General features: G+C 42.9%; 1 protein-coding gene across 1 annotated transcript; it reads left to right on the top strand.

Moving 5' to 3' along the window:
* The first annotated feature begins 4,064 nt into the window (after positions 1-4,064).
* Positions 4,065-17,041, top strand: PRLH (prolactin releasing hormone). Its single transcript, XM_053287548.1, has 3 exons — positions 4,065-4,172; positions 8,451-8,614; positions 16,858-17,041. Exons 2-3 carry the CDS (start codon positions 8,515-8,517, stop codon positions 17,019-17,021), a joined length of 264 nt encoding a protein of 87 aa, XP_053143523.1. The 5' UTR covers positions 4,065-4,172; positions 8,451-8,514; the 3' UTR covers positions 17,022-17,041.
* Positions 17,042-17,308: the final 267 nt, after the last annotated feature.

Here is a 17,308-nt window from a genome sequence, read left to right as displayed (position 1 = left end):
CCCAGACGGAAGGCCTGAAACAAGCCTTCATTACTGTGGCAGAGAACATTACCTTACCTAGTTCTGGATACTTCAACGGTCAGAGTTGGCTTCCATGTGCTTCTCACAATGCAACAAGCCCTCATTGGATGGCTTCTCAGTGAACCTATTTCTGCTTTATCTGGAAGGGCTGAAGAGCAAAGTCTTGGAGGAAGAACTACATCAGGCAGCCAATGACACATTGATGGGCATACCATGGCCATCTTAAATGCAAAGAAGTCTTCAGTAGCCAAATAAACTTTCCATAGATTTATATTACAAACTACCGTTCCTCAACAATTGGTTGATCCATGATAACTGTCAGTCATTATTATTAATTATTTCAAAGGTGAAAAGTCAAATTTTTCACCAATACAATATAAAATCCTATATCCCAATGTGAAGAAAGTTTTCCCCTATGATGTTCTCTTTGTCCAAGAATTACACAGGCATGAGTGTAATTTCTTGATTCCACTTCAGAAAGTTTTGGGAAAGCCAAGAATAAATCCATTCTACTCTATAAGAAATCTAGAATGGACTCTGCACTCCATAATGCACTCTGGGCATGCTCAGAGGGGTTAGCATAGCTAAGCCTTGGACTATATCAGAACCCAGAGTGTGATTCTCAGAATGGATTACTCAAAGAATGACGAGGAAAGCAAACCAGGCCCCAATTCTTCCCTTCACCACAGGCTTGTCTTGATGACTCCAGAAATAATAAAAGCATTTGGGACCAATGTTCCCTTTAATAGGGACTCCCAGATGTTGACTACAATTCCCATAATCCCCAGCCAAAGGCCATTGCAGCTGAGGATGCTGGGAGTTGTAGACAACAACGTCTGGGAATCCCTGTTACAGGAAACACTGTTTGGGACATGATATTGAGTATACACACAGAGAGATGCACAAATTACTAGGGATGTGCAAAACATTTCGGGCACAGAACGATCTGTGCACGAAACGAGCAATTTCGGGTGATTCGGGGCCGAACCGAATCACTCCCGATGTCCCCCGATATTTTTTGGGCCCGAGCCGAATCACCCAAATTTTGAGCCCGAAAAATTCGGGTGATTCAGTTCATGGTTGATTTTGGGGGCTTTTTTGAAGTTTTAGTGACTTTGGGGCAGTTTGGGGGCAGAAAGTGGATCTGCCCCAAAAGAGTGGGGTGGGGTGGTAGTGCCTAATGGGTGCAGGCTACCACCCCAGTTTCAGGGGGATTGGGCAGAGGGCTGATTTTTTGGGAATATTTGAAGTTTTGGTGTCTTTGGGGCAGATTGGGGGCAGAAAGTGGATCTGCCCCAAAGGAGTGGGGTGGGCTGGTAGATAGTGCCTAATGGGTGGAGGCTACCACCCATCCCCAATTTCAGAGTAATTGGGCAGAGGGGTGAATTTTGGTGAATTTCTGAGGTTTGTCTTCATAAGGTGAAGTGTGCTAAATTGATTACTTCCTCATATTCATAGTAATTGAGAGTGTAAAAAAGTGAAAGTGGGGTCATGAGAGTTGTTTAATTGAAAAAAATCTCATTTGCTATGATAGAATGAGAACTCTCATTCTATCATAGCAAATGAGATTTTTTTCAAGTTCTTCATCAGGATTCCTCTTGATGGTGGGCACACATGTAAAGGACTTCTCTGTGGTAGCTCCTAGTAGTCTCTTCTGTGGGAGGTTTGCACTGTCCCATCTTTCCCACTCTTTAGGTGGCATTTAAGATCTGTTATTTCACCAAGATTTGGGGATTAAGTGAACAGGGACATCTCACTGTGGTTTTATGCCTAGCTAAGCTTTGATTGTGCTTATGTTGTTAGTCTTTGAAGCCTTGTGACAAAAAGCAGCATACCAATCTATAAAAGCCTCAAAACAGATAGGTAGGGTTCCTTTCCTAATTATGCTGAATTATCAATCAATATTGACAATTCAGGATTGAATTATCCTATCCACCCCCAACACAGTACCTCCAGTGAGTGTTGTTGGTGTCTATCTTATGTTTCATTTTAGATTGTGAGCCCTTTGGGGACAGGGATTCATCTTATTTATTTATTATTTCTCTGTGTAAACCACCCTGAGCCATTTTTGGAAGGGCGGTATAGAAATCGAATGAATAAATAAATGAATAAAATAATATCTTTATTTCGGTCATTGACTAGCATACGGTAGAAGAAACGCAATAAAGTGAATAGCTGTGACATTAAAAACAGTCTATGCCTAACACTGTCGAAAAAATAACTATATTAATAATAGAGTTAAAAGGTGGTAACATGAGACATATAAAATTGCCCTAAAGCTAAATTCTGTGAAAATCTACACATATCTATGAAATTTGAATAATAACTATAAGCCACAATAAAATTAAAACAAACTATAATAAAAGGAATAAAATATAATAGGGTGATGCGCTGTACTATTTAAAAAAATAAAAAGATAAACTGTGACAGCATAAGCCAAAAAGATAAACTGTGACAGCATAAGCCAAAAAGACAAGCTGTGACATTAAAAGCAATAAAACTAAGTAACTAGAAATTAGAGGCAACAGTGTTGCCAGATTAACTCTTGCTGACAGTTAGACCTTGATTAATTTTGCACACCACCGTGCAGAACTTAACATTATGTGTTATGAAGGGGTTACAATCAGAAAGTAATAGAGAGATGTAATATTGGCCAGAACAGCCTGGCAGGTTGATAAGTAATGGAAGAATAAGGGTATTGCAGATGTCTCTGTAGAATGAGCAATGAAGGAGGATGTGCTCAGTAGTTTAAACTTGCTCTGAGTCGCAGGACCATAGACGTTCCGAAAAGGGGATCTTCCTATATCTTCCATCTAACACAGACAAAGGGAGGGCACTACAGCAAGTGAAGGTGAAAGCCCTTCTGTGATTAGGGGCTTCTAGCTGCATAAGATGGGGTGTTGCTATAAGTGAATGGGGGAGGGTTCCTGAGGCCCCCCCAGTTCCACCCCTCCCTATTTTCTTCATTTTCTCCCTGACTCCCAAGGGGCTGCCAGAGAGAGGGGTGAACACCTCTCGCCTAGGTGCGCCCTTAGCATAAGATATGCTGCAGTTGTTGCTATATACCTTAGACTTACAATGATAGGGAAGTTTGGAGCCCTGCCTAAATCAGACTGAATTATGAAAGTGAGAGCCTTGTTGGAATCTCGCAGTCAAATGTGGAAATGTTCCATAGCACAGTCACTCCCGTGCTCCTGAGAACCTTTGCCTGGTATGTATGGCTTCACACACCTATGAGCTCTTTCCCACTTGCCAGTGGAGCACAGCTCAATTAGAATAATAAAGTTGCACATTCTGAAAACAAACAGCAGCTCAATACTGTGTACAGATAACGTGTATAAAATTTTTCCTGACTTATTCTAGTGTGTGTGTGTATATATGCAGTGTGTGTGTGTATATATATGTGAGTATACTGTATGTGTGTGTGTGTGTGTGTGTGTGTGTGTGTATACACACACACACATACATACATACATATACACACACTAGAATACGTCAAGCAAATTTTATACACATTATCTATACACAATATTGAGCGGCTGTTTTTTTCAGAATGTGCAACTTTATTATTCTAATTGAGCTGTGCTCACTCAAAGCATAGCTCAATTGAGCACAGCACTCATATTTTGTGGCAAAATATGGAGGGAGGCAGGGTTTGCAAGAATAGGTGGGAATGCAATTTTAAATGAAAACAGTTTACTAACAGTGAAAGAAAGAAAGAAAGAAAGAAAGAAAGAAAGAAAGAAAGAAAGAAAGAGAAAGAAAGAAAGGTTTGTACACCTGCAGTTTAATCTGGCATTTAATGTCCAATAAGACATTTCAGAATATCTGAGAATAATATGTGCCTTGCACAAGCTGAAATCTTCAGTGCAAAATAAGAAAGACAAGTGATCAGTCTAATTCCAAGCTATCGGATTTGTTCAAAGGAAGAAATATTCTCCTTCCTTGAGTTGATAGAAATTAACATAAGTAGTTCTGGGAGGGGAGATGATGCAGAGATGCCCTGTCCCAGTGCTGATGTCACAGCCACCTATGGTCTCAGACAAAGGCAATGCATAAAAAGGCAAAGAGGGACTGCCAGTTTGCACCAAGTCCAACCATTACAAGGACAGAAAAATAGTGCCGCTCTCCACTTCTCCTGTTGGGGGAAAGTAAGTATTTTTCTTCAGTTTGGTGTATCAGTTCTGTGTGTCTCTGAGTATTGTCTTGTTTCAGGAAAAGTAGGAATAAGTGAGGCAACATAGAAGGCATACTACCTGTGGCTTTATCAAAGTAAATTGAGTTTTCCAAACAAAATTATTTTCCACATCCATTTTTGTTGCATTTTTCAAGTTTGTGTGGACATGTATGCATTTGGTGTGTTTGTATTTCTGTATGCAAAGGGTTTCTGCACGTGTAGCAATTTCCTTTACTCCGATAATAGTTTATTATTGTAAGAAAAACCAAAGGGGGTGCTATCTAGGTTTCCGGAATCTTAATCGCATTTGATCGTTTTCTGTGTTCAAAACTCAGATGTGCAATAAACTGATGCTGCCTTCAGCAATGAGGGGGAGATAGTTGGTGTTGCTGCTGAGTATTTTGGAGTTACCAAGAAGAAAATATTGTAGCTATTGTAGGTGTACACCACATTCTAAGACAGCAATATGAATGACAGGCAACACTGCCAGTACTGGAAGTGCACCATTGTTATTCCAGATGGGAAACCAAAGCTAGGAAACAGCAGCTTATCAGCAGTTAGTAGCACTACACACAGTCTCTTTTTCACACACATCCAGTCTCATAGGGCCAGCAGCCTCACCATTAAAATGTGTCAAAGGTTAGGAACATAGGAAGCTGCCATATACAGAGACAGACCATTGGTCTATCTAGCTCAGTATTGTCTTCACAGACTGGCAGCAGCTTCTCCAAGGTTGCAGGCAGGAATCTCTCTCAGCCCTATATTGGAGAAGCCAGGGAGGGGACTTGGAACCTTCTGCTCTTCCCAGAGTGGCTCCATCCTCTGAGGGGAATCTCTTACAGTGCTCACACTTCTAGTCTCCCATTCATTTGTAACCAGGGAGGACTCTGCTTAGCTAAGGGGACAAGTCATGCTGGCTACCACAAGACCAGCTCTCCTCTCTTAGAGGTTCATACCCTGCCCCAGTGTTAGCAAACTGCTGCTTGCCATAGACATGGGGTGGATTTTGGCTGCCACACTGTACTTTTTTGCTGTTATTTTTGCTCCAAAGGATCCAGTGGATTTCCCACTGAAATGAATGAATGGTGAAGCAGAAGGTGGAGCCTCTTTTGCCCTGAAGGCCCACATGGAGAAGCTTTGGTTTTGTTGCACTAGGCACTAGGGTGACCTGTAAGAGTTTGGCTCCATACAGTTGTGCCTCCCCATCGCCGCTCTGCATTCTGCCACCGGGTCCTAGAAAGAGCTGTTCCTCTTCTGTGCCAGTGTTGCAGAGGTCAGCCCAAACAGTGCCACCTAGTAGCCTTTCTGGCAGATACCTGATTGACAGATGTACCTATCTGCCCCTGGGAGTGATTTGATCATAGGAAGAGGCTTCCAGATCAGGGACTGTGTGTGGGGAGGGTGCTGCAGAGGAGGAAATTCCTACAGCCATCACCCAAATTGTTTGCTGGCTCAGCTCTGAATGCCTATCTGACTGAGATGGTGGGGCAACTCAATGCAGGCAGCTCTTTCCTTTCCCTTCCACCTCCCTGGATGCAGAGCTGAGATGGGGAGAGAACGGCTTGCTCAAAGGCACCTAGTGAGCTGAATGGCAGGTGAGATTTGAGCCAGGCACTTCCTGAGTCATAATCAAGTCTCTAGCCACTGCATCCTGCAATTCTCCCAGTCTTATTTCCAACAGAAGAACAAGCAGTCCCAGTTCCAACGAAAGGATTGTCAATGTTTGTAGTTCAAAGTACATGATCCTTGCAATTTAGGAAGTGGATTTTATATTAGGGGGGAAACAGGTGTCTATCCAGTATCCACCTTCCAAAAGAGAGGGAAGGGGCCACACTTTGTGAACAAACTTTCCAGGTTCAGTCCCTGGCATCTCCTGGTAGTCAGACTAGGTGGGGCAGAATAGAGCCGCTTATTTTACTTTATTTTATTATTTTATTTTATACCACTTATCAACAAAAAGGTTCACACAGGAATGAGAAGATGGTTCCCTTACACGCTAAAAAGAAACCAGGGACACCTGCAATGGACACTGGAAAAATGCAGTGCTGGGATATGTAGGCACAGTTGCTCTCTCCCCCTGCTCAATACAAGAGGGCAAAAGTTCACCCAAGTAACCCAAAAAATGATTGAAAGGAACAAGCTCAATGATTTATTTATATCACAAACCTTCAGACATTGGCCGACATCCAGACTAATATTGCACTATTGCAACGAGAAAAACTGTATGCACGTAAGAAGTTTGAGGAGCTGTGCAAAGTGTTGCTCCACGATATTGTGCCACCACTAGTGGAAGCTGTTCTCCAGGACACATACAAGGCTGTGCTGCAAGCGTTGTGCAACCTGTTGTACAACATGCTGTGAAACTGAACAACATAGTTCCACTAGTACAGGAACTCATCTAGAACAGATGTTCTTTTTTTGAGCAATGTCTTTGTGCTAACATTACACATGAGATTAACATTACGTTACACATACACAACATGAGCCTGGATAGAAGCTGTTCTGCTGTACATGTGCACGGGTTTTTGTACACATATAAATGCTTTGATTTGAATGACTGCACATGCATTTGTTTAAAAAGTGAACCTGGGTCCAGGCCATCCTCAAATGCAAGTCACAGAGAAGAATTTAACTACTATATCTGAACTGACCATAATGTGTGTGTATGCGAACAGATCTATGCATATGTATACTGTACATGGATTTACGTGCATTTAACACAGGTGTGGAGCCATCACTGCACAAACGGGTTCAAAGAACAGGGGCCACTCTCCTCAAGGACCATGCCTTAAGCCCCTGCTCTTCCCCCTGTGTCTGACGTCAGACACAGGGGGCAGGGTTTTGCTCGGAAATGGGGCATGCACCCCATTTCCAAGCAAATTCCCAGCCAGTGCCTGCTTTCAAAGGCAGGGAGACACATTCCCGGCTGGGCTGGGAAGCCAACACTGGGCTAAGTGGCTCAAAAACGGAGCCATGCAGCTCTATTTTGAGCCGCTTAGCCAACTCCCGGCTTCCCAGCCTGGTCAGGAATGCGTCTCCCTGCCTTTTAAAGCAGGCGCTGGCTGGGAATTTGCTCAGAAATGGGGTGCATGCCCCATTTCCGAGCAAAACCCCACCCCCTGCATCTGACATTAGACCCAGCGGGCGGGGCAGGGGGCCACGGTGGCAGGTGAACATGGGCCGCTGCTGACCTCCCTACAAGCCTGATTTAACATAATGTGTGCATAGGGATATAACAGACATTCATTTTATAGCAATGTATAAGAATGTATATACAGTCACGTATAACAAAATGTTTAAGATGCACAGATAATTGAGAACTATACACAAGGACCCAGCAGTTTGAATGCCACCAGAGGCAGGTGTAACTTAAGACCTGATTCTGCTCCAAGAAGGGAGCATCGCTGTACTGTTTGATTAACTGAGACCAAAAAAAGAGCCCAATGTTCCAAATCCCCTGGACATTCAGTAAATGTAGTGATGAGAAGGTTCTTTGATCTCAGTCCCTTCCCAGTGGAGGATTGGTCTAGCAATCATTTTCAATGGTCCTTAGCATTCATCTGCAGAGGTTTCTTTTCTGTATTTCCATGCGCTTGCTGCACCTTCTAACGCTGCTCCTTACATCACTTTTGTTCATTGTAAGGCCCATGGACCAGTGACAGCCCCCATCAACTTTGAGTGTGACTCAATGACTAATTGTTTATTTGACCTGTGTGAAGGAGCCATGTGAAGAAGCACTTTATGCAGTGTTGGGGTGGGGGGAGGCTCCTTTGAGGGAAATTGAGTCCTCCTGAGACCCTGCACCATTTTGGAAGGCATGCCACAAATTTCTGGGAACTGTAGCCTTTCCTAGAGCACTTAAGAGAGGTCTCTCTTAAGTGCTCCCTCCCAGGACCCTCCCAGCACTGAGAAAAACACAATACTTTGTGGAGATCAACACAGTGGGAAATGGCTCTTACCCTGGAGGGGTTTTTTATTTTATTTTATTATTTTATTTTATTTTTGCAAAGTTGCTCCCACTTGAAAACTAGTGAAGATAACTGCTTTACAGAGTTCAACATGATATGAACTGGATAGCCAATGGTTACTATTTGGTGACAAACTTCAACTTTGAAATTCATTGTCATCACATACTGAATTTTTGTAGACACATGTACTAGTTCTATCATTGACTGAAAACTCATTTGAAAAGGATCCTTCCTTGCATGAGACTGATAATTAATGTAATGCTCTATTTCCCTTGTTACTACAGGCTGAGTGGGCACTTCCCAAGTATCTGCTACAAGTAAAAGCAACACTGAAGAAAGCTGAAAGGAATGAAACTGCTATCTGTCTGCCTCTTGTGCTTGCTGCTGGACTGCCTGGTGTTATCTGACACTCAAGGCCGAATCCTTGAGCAATCCATGGAAATCAGAAGTAAGTTCTTGGAAATAAGAACTTATTTCTTCTTCAGGTGAAGAGGAAGGTGACCTCTTCAGTGCTACTGAGGCATTGCTTTCTGCAATCAGCTACAAGCTGATTGAGGTGGAGGTTCCAAATACCACTTTAATATGGCACTACATTATCTCCATAGCTACAGTAAGATCTTTCTGTTCAGAAGCATTCAACAAAGATTCCTAGCCATTTTTTTTTAAAGGTTGAAGGTTCAGCCTGTTTTATTGCTTGTATTGATCCTGACTGAGGGATCAGTGTATAATTGCCCAACAAATAGCCTTTGTGTATTGCCCCATGCCCGTTTCTATTCCTGTGGGGGAAGTGGAGAGTTTTTAATTACTTGTTTCTTCTCATTTTCTTCTCCAAAATATCAAAATAAACTTGTTTATAGTATTATTTTACTATTTAAGAAAAGAAAAATGAGAGGAAATAAGAAATTTAGGACTGCCCCATCCCAACTTTTTGTGGGAAAAGAAAATGACGTGGGGCAATTCACAGAGAGTCTATTCAAAGGGCAATTACTCACAAACTCTCAGCTGGGATCAACAGATGCAATACAATAGGCTGAACCTGAAGAGAGGAGATGCTTAGTTTAAAGGCACAGAAGTTCTGAAAAACCTTATCCATTCACAGGGGTTAGAACTTAACTGACACAGTGAGGTCATGCACAGGACCTCATTTGGGAGGGTGGGCAGGGAGGCAAGCTCCACCCCACCTCCCTGCCCACCATCTTCCTGCCCTTACAGTTCTTCCACTCACCGTGGCAGAGCTGGGAGATGAAGGAGGACGTCATCTTGCACCCTACAGTGCACTGCACCCAGAGCATGGTGCATTGGAGGATTCCCCCACTTCTGGATGCTCCTGCCCCTGGCTTTGTACATGCTCAGGCAAGCATGCACATGACCAGGGATTGGGATAGAAGGGTGCACTCGTGCCCTTCTACCCCGTGAAAGCCCAGGGGCAGAACTCAGGCTATCCAGCAGGGCAGTGCCAGGATCGGGCCCAATCCCAGTGGTCCACATGACCAGCTCTAACTGGACAGAGCTGTGCAAGCCCGGGTAGAGCTGCTTGTGTGAACAGCCTCTATATGTGATTTTCAGTAGATTTGTATCCCAATAGGATTTTCCTATAAAAATGGGGTTGAATTATACCAAGTAGGAAAGGAGGGGAGAGAGACTGATGCAGTACCGAAAAGCCTCCAACCCGGCCTTAAGGCTGGAGGCAGGGGTGAATAAGGTGGAGACCTGAGTGTGGCTGACAGTATTTAAATCATCCAAGAGGATTGGCACCCCTAGTTTGAGAGGATCAGATTGACTTTAAGTGGTTATCAAAGTTAATGGGGAAACGCCATACAGCTGGACACTCTTCTGAATCTTTAGTTACTGTGGGGTTCGAACTGGCTAAATGGAATCCTGGAACAATGTATTTTATATATTGAATCACAAGAAACTCTCTAACTGTATTAAGAACTGGTGGGTTACCTTGACCTTAGCTCCGGCAAGTTTTTTTTAATAATCCGACATGTCCAACACATCAGGGAGCCTTCACCTTAATTCATTATAGGAGGGGAGATATCAAAAGACACCCTGTCACCTTATGGATCAGATGAAGTTGAAAATTTGGCTCATGTTTTACTTTATTATAACTTTTATAGCATTCCACAGAGTAAACTAACTTTAACACTCTTAGAAGGTTTAAAGGGAAGAGCAATGGATTTTTATGCAACTTACCTTCTTGCTGATAAGAGTATATGTGTTACCGCTTGTGTTGCCAAATTTTGCGCCATTCCATATAAGATTTATCAAGTAATGGTGAAGGCTCCCCCTATTAGTTAGGTAAGGATGTGTTCTCAGCTTGGGTAAACTTCTTTTATCTAAATGTAACTATGACTATTGAGACTAAGTATGCTGAGTATACCAAGGGCAAATATTGGACTATAGTGATGTAATCTGGTCAAGTCCTGCAATAAAGATCTTTCTGAGCACTGAAAAGCCAAGGAAAAAAGGGATGGGGGAATTCTAAAGGTGCTGTGTAGATGATAATCCATTCTCTATTCACCCATAAAAACTCTTGCTTGATGTGTTTCGAGCTCTTCTTCAGAAGCAATTGTAATGGAATCATCAGTCACTTGCTGTGACATCTTCAATGATTTTTTTGCAGATAAAATCTCTCATATTCAGACCAAACTGGATTCCACAGTTACTGCAGTTACCATGGAGGTGTCCAGCAACTCCTCTTTTGGATTAGATTGGATCACTTTCAAGTTTGTGACTCCTGAGGATGTGGACAAACTGCTTTGAACTGTGCATCCTACAACCTGTTCTCTTTACCCTTGCCTAACTTAGATCATTTCATCTGCCAATAGTACAATCAAAGAGGCTATGGTACATTTTATAAATGCTTCTCTGAGGGAGAGCAGGATGCCTCTTTATCTTAAGAAGGCTATTATTAAACCTTATTTGAAGAAAACTGCATTGGATTCCTCAGAGTTAGCTAATTATAGACCTGTTTCCAATTTTGCATGGTTGGGCAAGGTGATTGAGTGGATGGTGGCCTCTCAGCTCCAGATGGTTTTGGATGATACAGATTATCTAAACCCATTTCATACCATCTTTCAAGCAGGCTCTGGGGTTGAGGCTGCTTTGGTCAGTCTAATGGATGATATCCAATTGGCTATTGACAGAGGGAGTGTGACTCAATCAATCTTCATTACGGACATAGACCAGCATAAAGTATGAGCGTGATTACATATAAAATGGTACATATTAATACTAAAAGGACTAAAAATACTAAAAATAGTAGATAATACACCAAAAGCATGAGGGCCTACAAGCCTGAGAAATAGTAAAAGTCATAAAAATGCATGACAGGCATAAAGGGGGGGGGTATCAAAATGGATGTAATAAAGTTAAAAGACATGAGAAGACAGAAATACATAAAAGCCTGAGTAATAAAACTGGAAAACAGCCAGATCATAAGGAACAGTAAAAAGGGAGGTGCGCGAGCAATTGTAGGACCTGCCCAGAGTCACTGAGGGTCAGATTAAGGCTGACATTGCCTGTCATCTGCTGACAAATGCTGATTGCAGCCACAGGAGTTTGACTCTGCTGAGCCTTTGGGCTTTCTTGGTGGCTTTTGATACCATTAACCACGGTATCCTTCTGGGTCACCTGAAGGAGTTGGGATTGGGTGGCACTGTTTTACAGTGGCTCCATTCCTACCTCTCTGGAAGATTCCAGATGGTGTTGCTTGGAGACTGCTGCTCTGCAAGGTGAGAACTAAGGTACGGAGTTCCAGAAGGCTCCATACTGTCTCCAATGCTCTTTAACATCTGCATGAAACCACAGGGAGAAATCATCTGGAGGTTTGCTGCAGGATGACATCCCGATCTATTTCTCCATATCGATCTCATCAGGAAATGGCATAACTTCCCTAAATGCCTGCTTGGAGGTTGCAATGAGCTGGATGAGGGATAACAAACTGAAGTTGAATCCAAATAAGATGGAGGTACTGACTATGGGGGAGGAGGTTGGGATCTGAGAGATGGTTTAGACCTGCCTGTTCTTGATGAGGTTACACTCCCCATGAAAGATCAGGTAAGTAGCGTGGGAGTGCTCCTGAATCGAGAACTATCTCTGGTTTCTCAGGTTGAGGCAGCGGCCAGGAGCTTTGGCTGACATGTCAGCTACACCCATTTCTGGAAGTAAATTGCCATAAAACAGTAGTGCATATGCTGGTAACCTCTAGGCTTGACTACTGTAATGCACTCTATGTGGGGCTGTCATAGCATCCAGACCAGTCCCTGCAACCATATGGCACCAATTTTAAAAGAACTGCACTGGCTGCCGATATGTTTCCAAGTGAAATACAAAGTGCTGGTTATTACCTATAAAGCCCTCAATGGATTGGGTCCAGGCAGGGTACTTAAGAGAGTACTTTCTTTGTCATGAACACTGTTGCCTATTAAGACCATCTGGAAAGTCCAGTTATGGGTACTGCTGGCTCATTTGGAGGTGACTTGAGATCACGCCTTCTCTGTAGCTGCTCTTTGTTGTGAACTACACCTGATTTTGCACTCTGTACATGTTCAGAAGGAAAGAGGCAAAGTCACATCATACACAAACTGAATTGGTTCTTGGAGATGGTGACCATGTAGGATCTGGGCACGCAAACAGAGACAGAGAGAGACACACTCAGAAAGTTCAGTGGGTTTTATTATAAAAAGTTGCTCATCAGGATAAAATAATCCACATTAAAACTGTTTCTGATTTTTTCTGATTAAAGTTTCTGATTTTTTCTGATTGATGTTTCTGATTCAATGTAGTGTAATGTGCCTAACGAACATGTGTGTGTGCAATCAGTAATTACAGCTATCTAACAATCTAACAAATCCTAAATAAAACATTTAGAGAGAAGCAGAGAAAGAAGGAAGAAGGGAGGGAAGGCTTAGGAAGGGGGTGGCAATAATTAGTAGGAAGGAGGGAAGAGGGATCCAAGGCTTGTGGAGCAGTATATTACCAGGGTCAGAGGCTTTGAGAGTGGTGGGGCTTTCAGCTGAAGGAGAGAGGCTGTAGCTGGAAACAGGAGCTTGAGAGCGATGCTATCTTCTAGCAGTCAAGCAGGCTGGTCAAGCAGGCAGTTTGCTCAGATTGAGGCAGAGAGTGAGAGTATCATGGCTGGGGAAGTCTTGACTTCTCACTGCGCAGAAGTCACAGACAGTTCCTGTCCATGGACAGAGTTCCTGCTTGTTGCCCTGCGGCTTTGGCAGCAAACTCTGGGATGGTTATTGAGCAAGTATGCTTGTTACGCAGATTGCTAGGGAATATCATGGCTGGGGAGTCTTGACTTCTCGCTGTGTTAGCAGAAGTCACAAACGGGTCCCTTCTCCCTGGAAAGAGTTCCTTTAGCCCCACGGCTTGGGCAGCAAAACCTTGGATTGCTCATGAGCAGGTCTTGCTTGTAGGCAAAAACTGCTAGCTCTCTGTCCAGTAAGCCTCATTCTTTATAGTTGTATCTTCCTTTGATCCCCATAGAGTCTACTCAAAATATCCTCATCCTTCCTGGGTCCCCAGAAAGGCGACAATCAGCTGTTTCCTTCTGGATATTGTCTTTTAATTATTCAGGCAGTCCAGGGAGATTTTAATCCCATCTTCTCTTATCTTGGGGAGGGAATGTTCTATTTTCCCAAAGCAAATCTCCATGTCTGAGCTGCAAATGGGCATCTTCCCTTGCCTTCAGATTTCCCAGCCTAGTCCCAGAAGTTAAAAGGTGTTAGTAAAAGACTAAATCTACAGGTGTTTTCCTAGAGTGGAATTCCTATAGACAGCAACTGAGTATCCCCTTTGGGCATAGCAGAGCAATCATTGACAAAGATTAACATAGACTTCTTGCAACAGGAAAGGGGGATCAGCCTCTGGCCTCTTCCACAGACATTATCTGATAATGAGTTACATTTTAGCATGATAGCTCAGGCCTAGCCCTTGTGTTTCTGTGAGTGCCCATTTCACAATACAATGCTGGATTGCCTCTTCCTTCACAGAGCAGTCTGCCAAGGCAGTCATGAGACCTGGGTGGCAGTTCACCTTGAGTTCAGGCATTAATTCATAATAAAATGGAATCAGACACAGGCCTGGGTTCCATGTACTTCTGGGTTGGTACCTCTGGGTCTACTGTTGGGGTACATCTTGGGGTTTGGAAAATGCTCCCTGTTAAAACAAGAGCATCTCCTTCTCTGTTTACTTTTAGAAAGACCCTCAAGGCACACTTGTTTTCTCAGGCTTTTAACTGAAATTAATTTTAAACTCTTTAATTTGTTTTTATCTCATTAACTTATTTTTTATTCTGTGAAATAGTTTTAACTGTTTTTACTCAGTTTTATATTTCTTGTGTTTTAGATTGTGTATACCTCCTAGAGATGCACATATTAGGTGATAGATAGATAGATAGATAGATAGATAGATAGATAGATAGATAGATAGATAGATAGATAGATAGATAGTACTACCTGACATGATGAGGAAAAATACTCAAAATAGTCATTCCCATTGAAATTAAAAGGACAACGTAGACATTGCTCTAACAAATATTGAAGAAAGGATGGCAATTCCAGAGAAAATGAATTTTCTGAATTCATGGAATGAAAAAAACCACTCCATGTGTGGACAGTGATCATATGGCTTTACTCATTGTGCAGATTTTGTCAGCACTGCAGCACTCTGGAATGGCCCTGTTCACTTTAAGAGACTGGCCACTGTGTCTGGCTTGTTGGGCATCTGAAACAGAAGGATGGGTGCAAAAATGGTGAATGTTGTAGGCGGTGGTCACTCCCAGTGGCCCTCCATTTTAAGTGCCCCTTCGGGTGCTTAATGTGCATATAGACCGACATTTTGAATTGCACAATAGTGCACTTCCGTTTTACCACAGTTCTGGCATACTGAAGTTCTGCAGCATTAAACCTCCCCACAATCCCACTTCTGCTGAAACTGTCATGATGCTTTCATTCAAAGAAAGCATGTTTGATTGTGGTTTTCAGTGTTGCCTTGTTCTCTGAACTTTGCAGTTTAATAAGTTCCTGAAATCCCACGCCTGTTCCCCTTTCCTCCTGTCTGATGATCGCTAATTAATCACTTGGCTGCAATCCTTTATAAGCTTTTCTGGAGTAAGTTCTGTTTTCTGACATGATACACATTTCTAATGTCATCTGAAGAACTTGCCACACCATAGTAGCAGACCCGGAAGCAGCAGTGCCACTGTAGAGAACAGGTGTTGGCTCTATGAGCTTTTCTGTATTCATCACCATGCTCGCAAATGAGGGGAAGTGGGGTAATGCTCATAGGGGCACCACTGCTTCCAGGTTTGTTACCATGGTGTTAAAGTTTCTTCCGATGATGTTAGAACTACGCATCATGCCAATCATCTATTGAGATCACAAATTCCTCCTTTTAATTTTTTTTTAAAAAATAATTACTGCTCTTGTACTCCTTCAGTCACTGGGGTGCGTGCGTAGGTTTATATAGCACGATTCCGGTTTTCAACAAAATGTATTTATTTGTATAGGGGTTGAACACAATAGAGGCAGAAAGAAGTAAAAGGAGGTAGATCATTTGGGTGTTGAGCCTGAGTAGCAAGATATGGATGCTGCAGCTGCTGCTATACTTGGCTGTTCTGTCCTCTTTTCCCAGTCATTCAGTCATAGACTCTAATGGGAAATCACACCAAAAAAAGTTTATAACTGGTTTGGTCTTGTCAGAACAGGAAGAAAACCAGATGCATGGTATACCATTGTGAGAACATTATAATATATGGATTTCAACCAAGTAGCTCCAAGGAGTCACACTTTAAAGTTCTGAGGCTTGACTTTTGGCCATTTAAATCTCCCCATCTCTGTGACCGAAGATGAGTAAGAAGAAACCAAGTTGCTCACACCTGCTTTGAATTGACTCCTGGTTCTTTGCAACATTGTTGTTGCTATTCTTGACTCTTCACTTGGAGAGAGGGAGAGAGAGCGAGGGAGAGAACAATGTTGCTTCTGAGGGCAGGACTAGAGCCAATGGGTTGAAATTACAAGTAGATACAGGATAGACATTAGGAGGGATGTCCTAAGTGCAGGCGCTGTTCAATATTCAAACAGTCTACCTTGGGCAGTGATGGGCTCTACTCCTATGGGAAGAAAGCTGATCTTGTGGTAGAGCATGAATTGTCCCCTTTGCTAAGCAGGATCTGTCCTGGTTTGCACTGGAATGGGAGACTACATGTTTGAGTGAGCACTATATGGTGCTGCTCTGGGAAGAGCATCTGCATGCTTGCATGCAGAAGGTTCCAAATTCTGTCCCTGACATCTCCAGATAGGGCTGAGAGAAACTCCTGCCTGCAACCTTGGAGAAGCTGCTGCCAGTCTGTGTAGACAACAATGAGCTAGATGGACCAATGGACTGACTCAGTATAAGGCAGTTTTCTATGCTCCCAGGAGGTTTTCAAATAGGCTGAATGGCCATCTGAGTGCAAATGTGTAAATGTTCTTGGAAATACAGCCCATAGACATAACAAACACACAAAACAGGTAGGGGTGCTGTAGGAGTTTCCTTTACTGAGCAGGAGGCTGTACTAGTAGAACCTCCAAGGCCCCTTCCAGCCCTAAAATATGATGATTCCGTATTCCAGTATGAACATGGGAGGGTGGGTAAACCTAAACTGGGTTCTCACTATCTCCTGGGCTTTGCTTTTAGATCCTGATATTGACCCTTCCTGGTACACAGGACGAGGGATCCGACCTGTGGGGCGCTTTGGCCGGAGAAGAGCAACAGCAGAGAGCGCCCACCCATCTAGCTACGGGCATCGGCAAGCTTGCTTCCCTATAGAAGAAAGCAATGCATCTGTGGAAGATGAATGATTATGTGTTACAGTCATGGCAATAAATAATAATTTAAAAATTCCCTCATATTTCAGTCCTTCTTGAGGCCAAATAAAAAAGTTGGACCTTCCAGCAGTCTTTCTTTTGTGGCTAATACCAGAAGAGGAGAACACAACTCTAGCAATATTTGGATGAAGAATTTTATTAGACCATATTTGCCCTCACTCTACCACCCAAGAAAAGCTGTCTCTTCCATTAATACTTTAATGTGTCAAGAAACAAGTTTAGGTTTGTTAGAGTGATGTAGCTTTGTGGCCAAGCCACTG

This window comes from Hemicordylus capensis, chromosome 1 (genome assembly GCF_027244095.1).
Source record: "Hemicordylus capensis ecotype Gifberg chromosome 1, rHemCap1.1.pri, whole genome shotgun sequence".
In the NCBI taxonomy this organism is placed as follows: domain Eukaryota; kingdom Metazoa; phylum Chordata; class Lepidosauria; order Squamata; family Cordylidae; genus Hemicordylus; species Hemicordylus capensis.
Note: the sequence above shows the minus strand (reverse complement) of the source record. Positions and strands in the feature narration are given on the sequence as shown.

Bases quoted from the DNA above. Each gene is read 5' to 3' on its own strand.
- PRLH (XM_053287548.1), top strand. From the start codon at position 8,515: ATGAAACTGCTATCTGTCTGCCTCTTGTGCTTGCTGCTGGACTGCCTG. The intron at 8,615-16,857 runs GTAAGTTCTTGG...CTTTGCTTTTAG, and splicing joins GCAATCCATGGAAATCAGAA to ATCCTGATATTGACCCTTCC.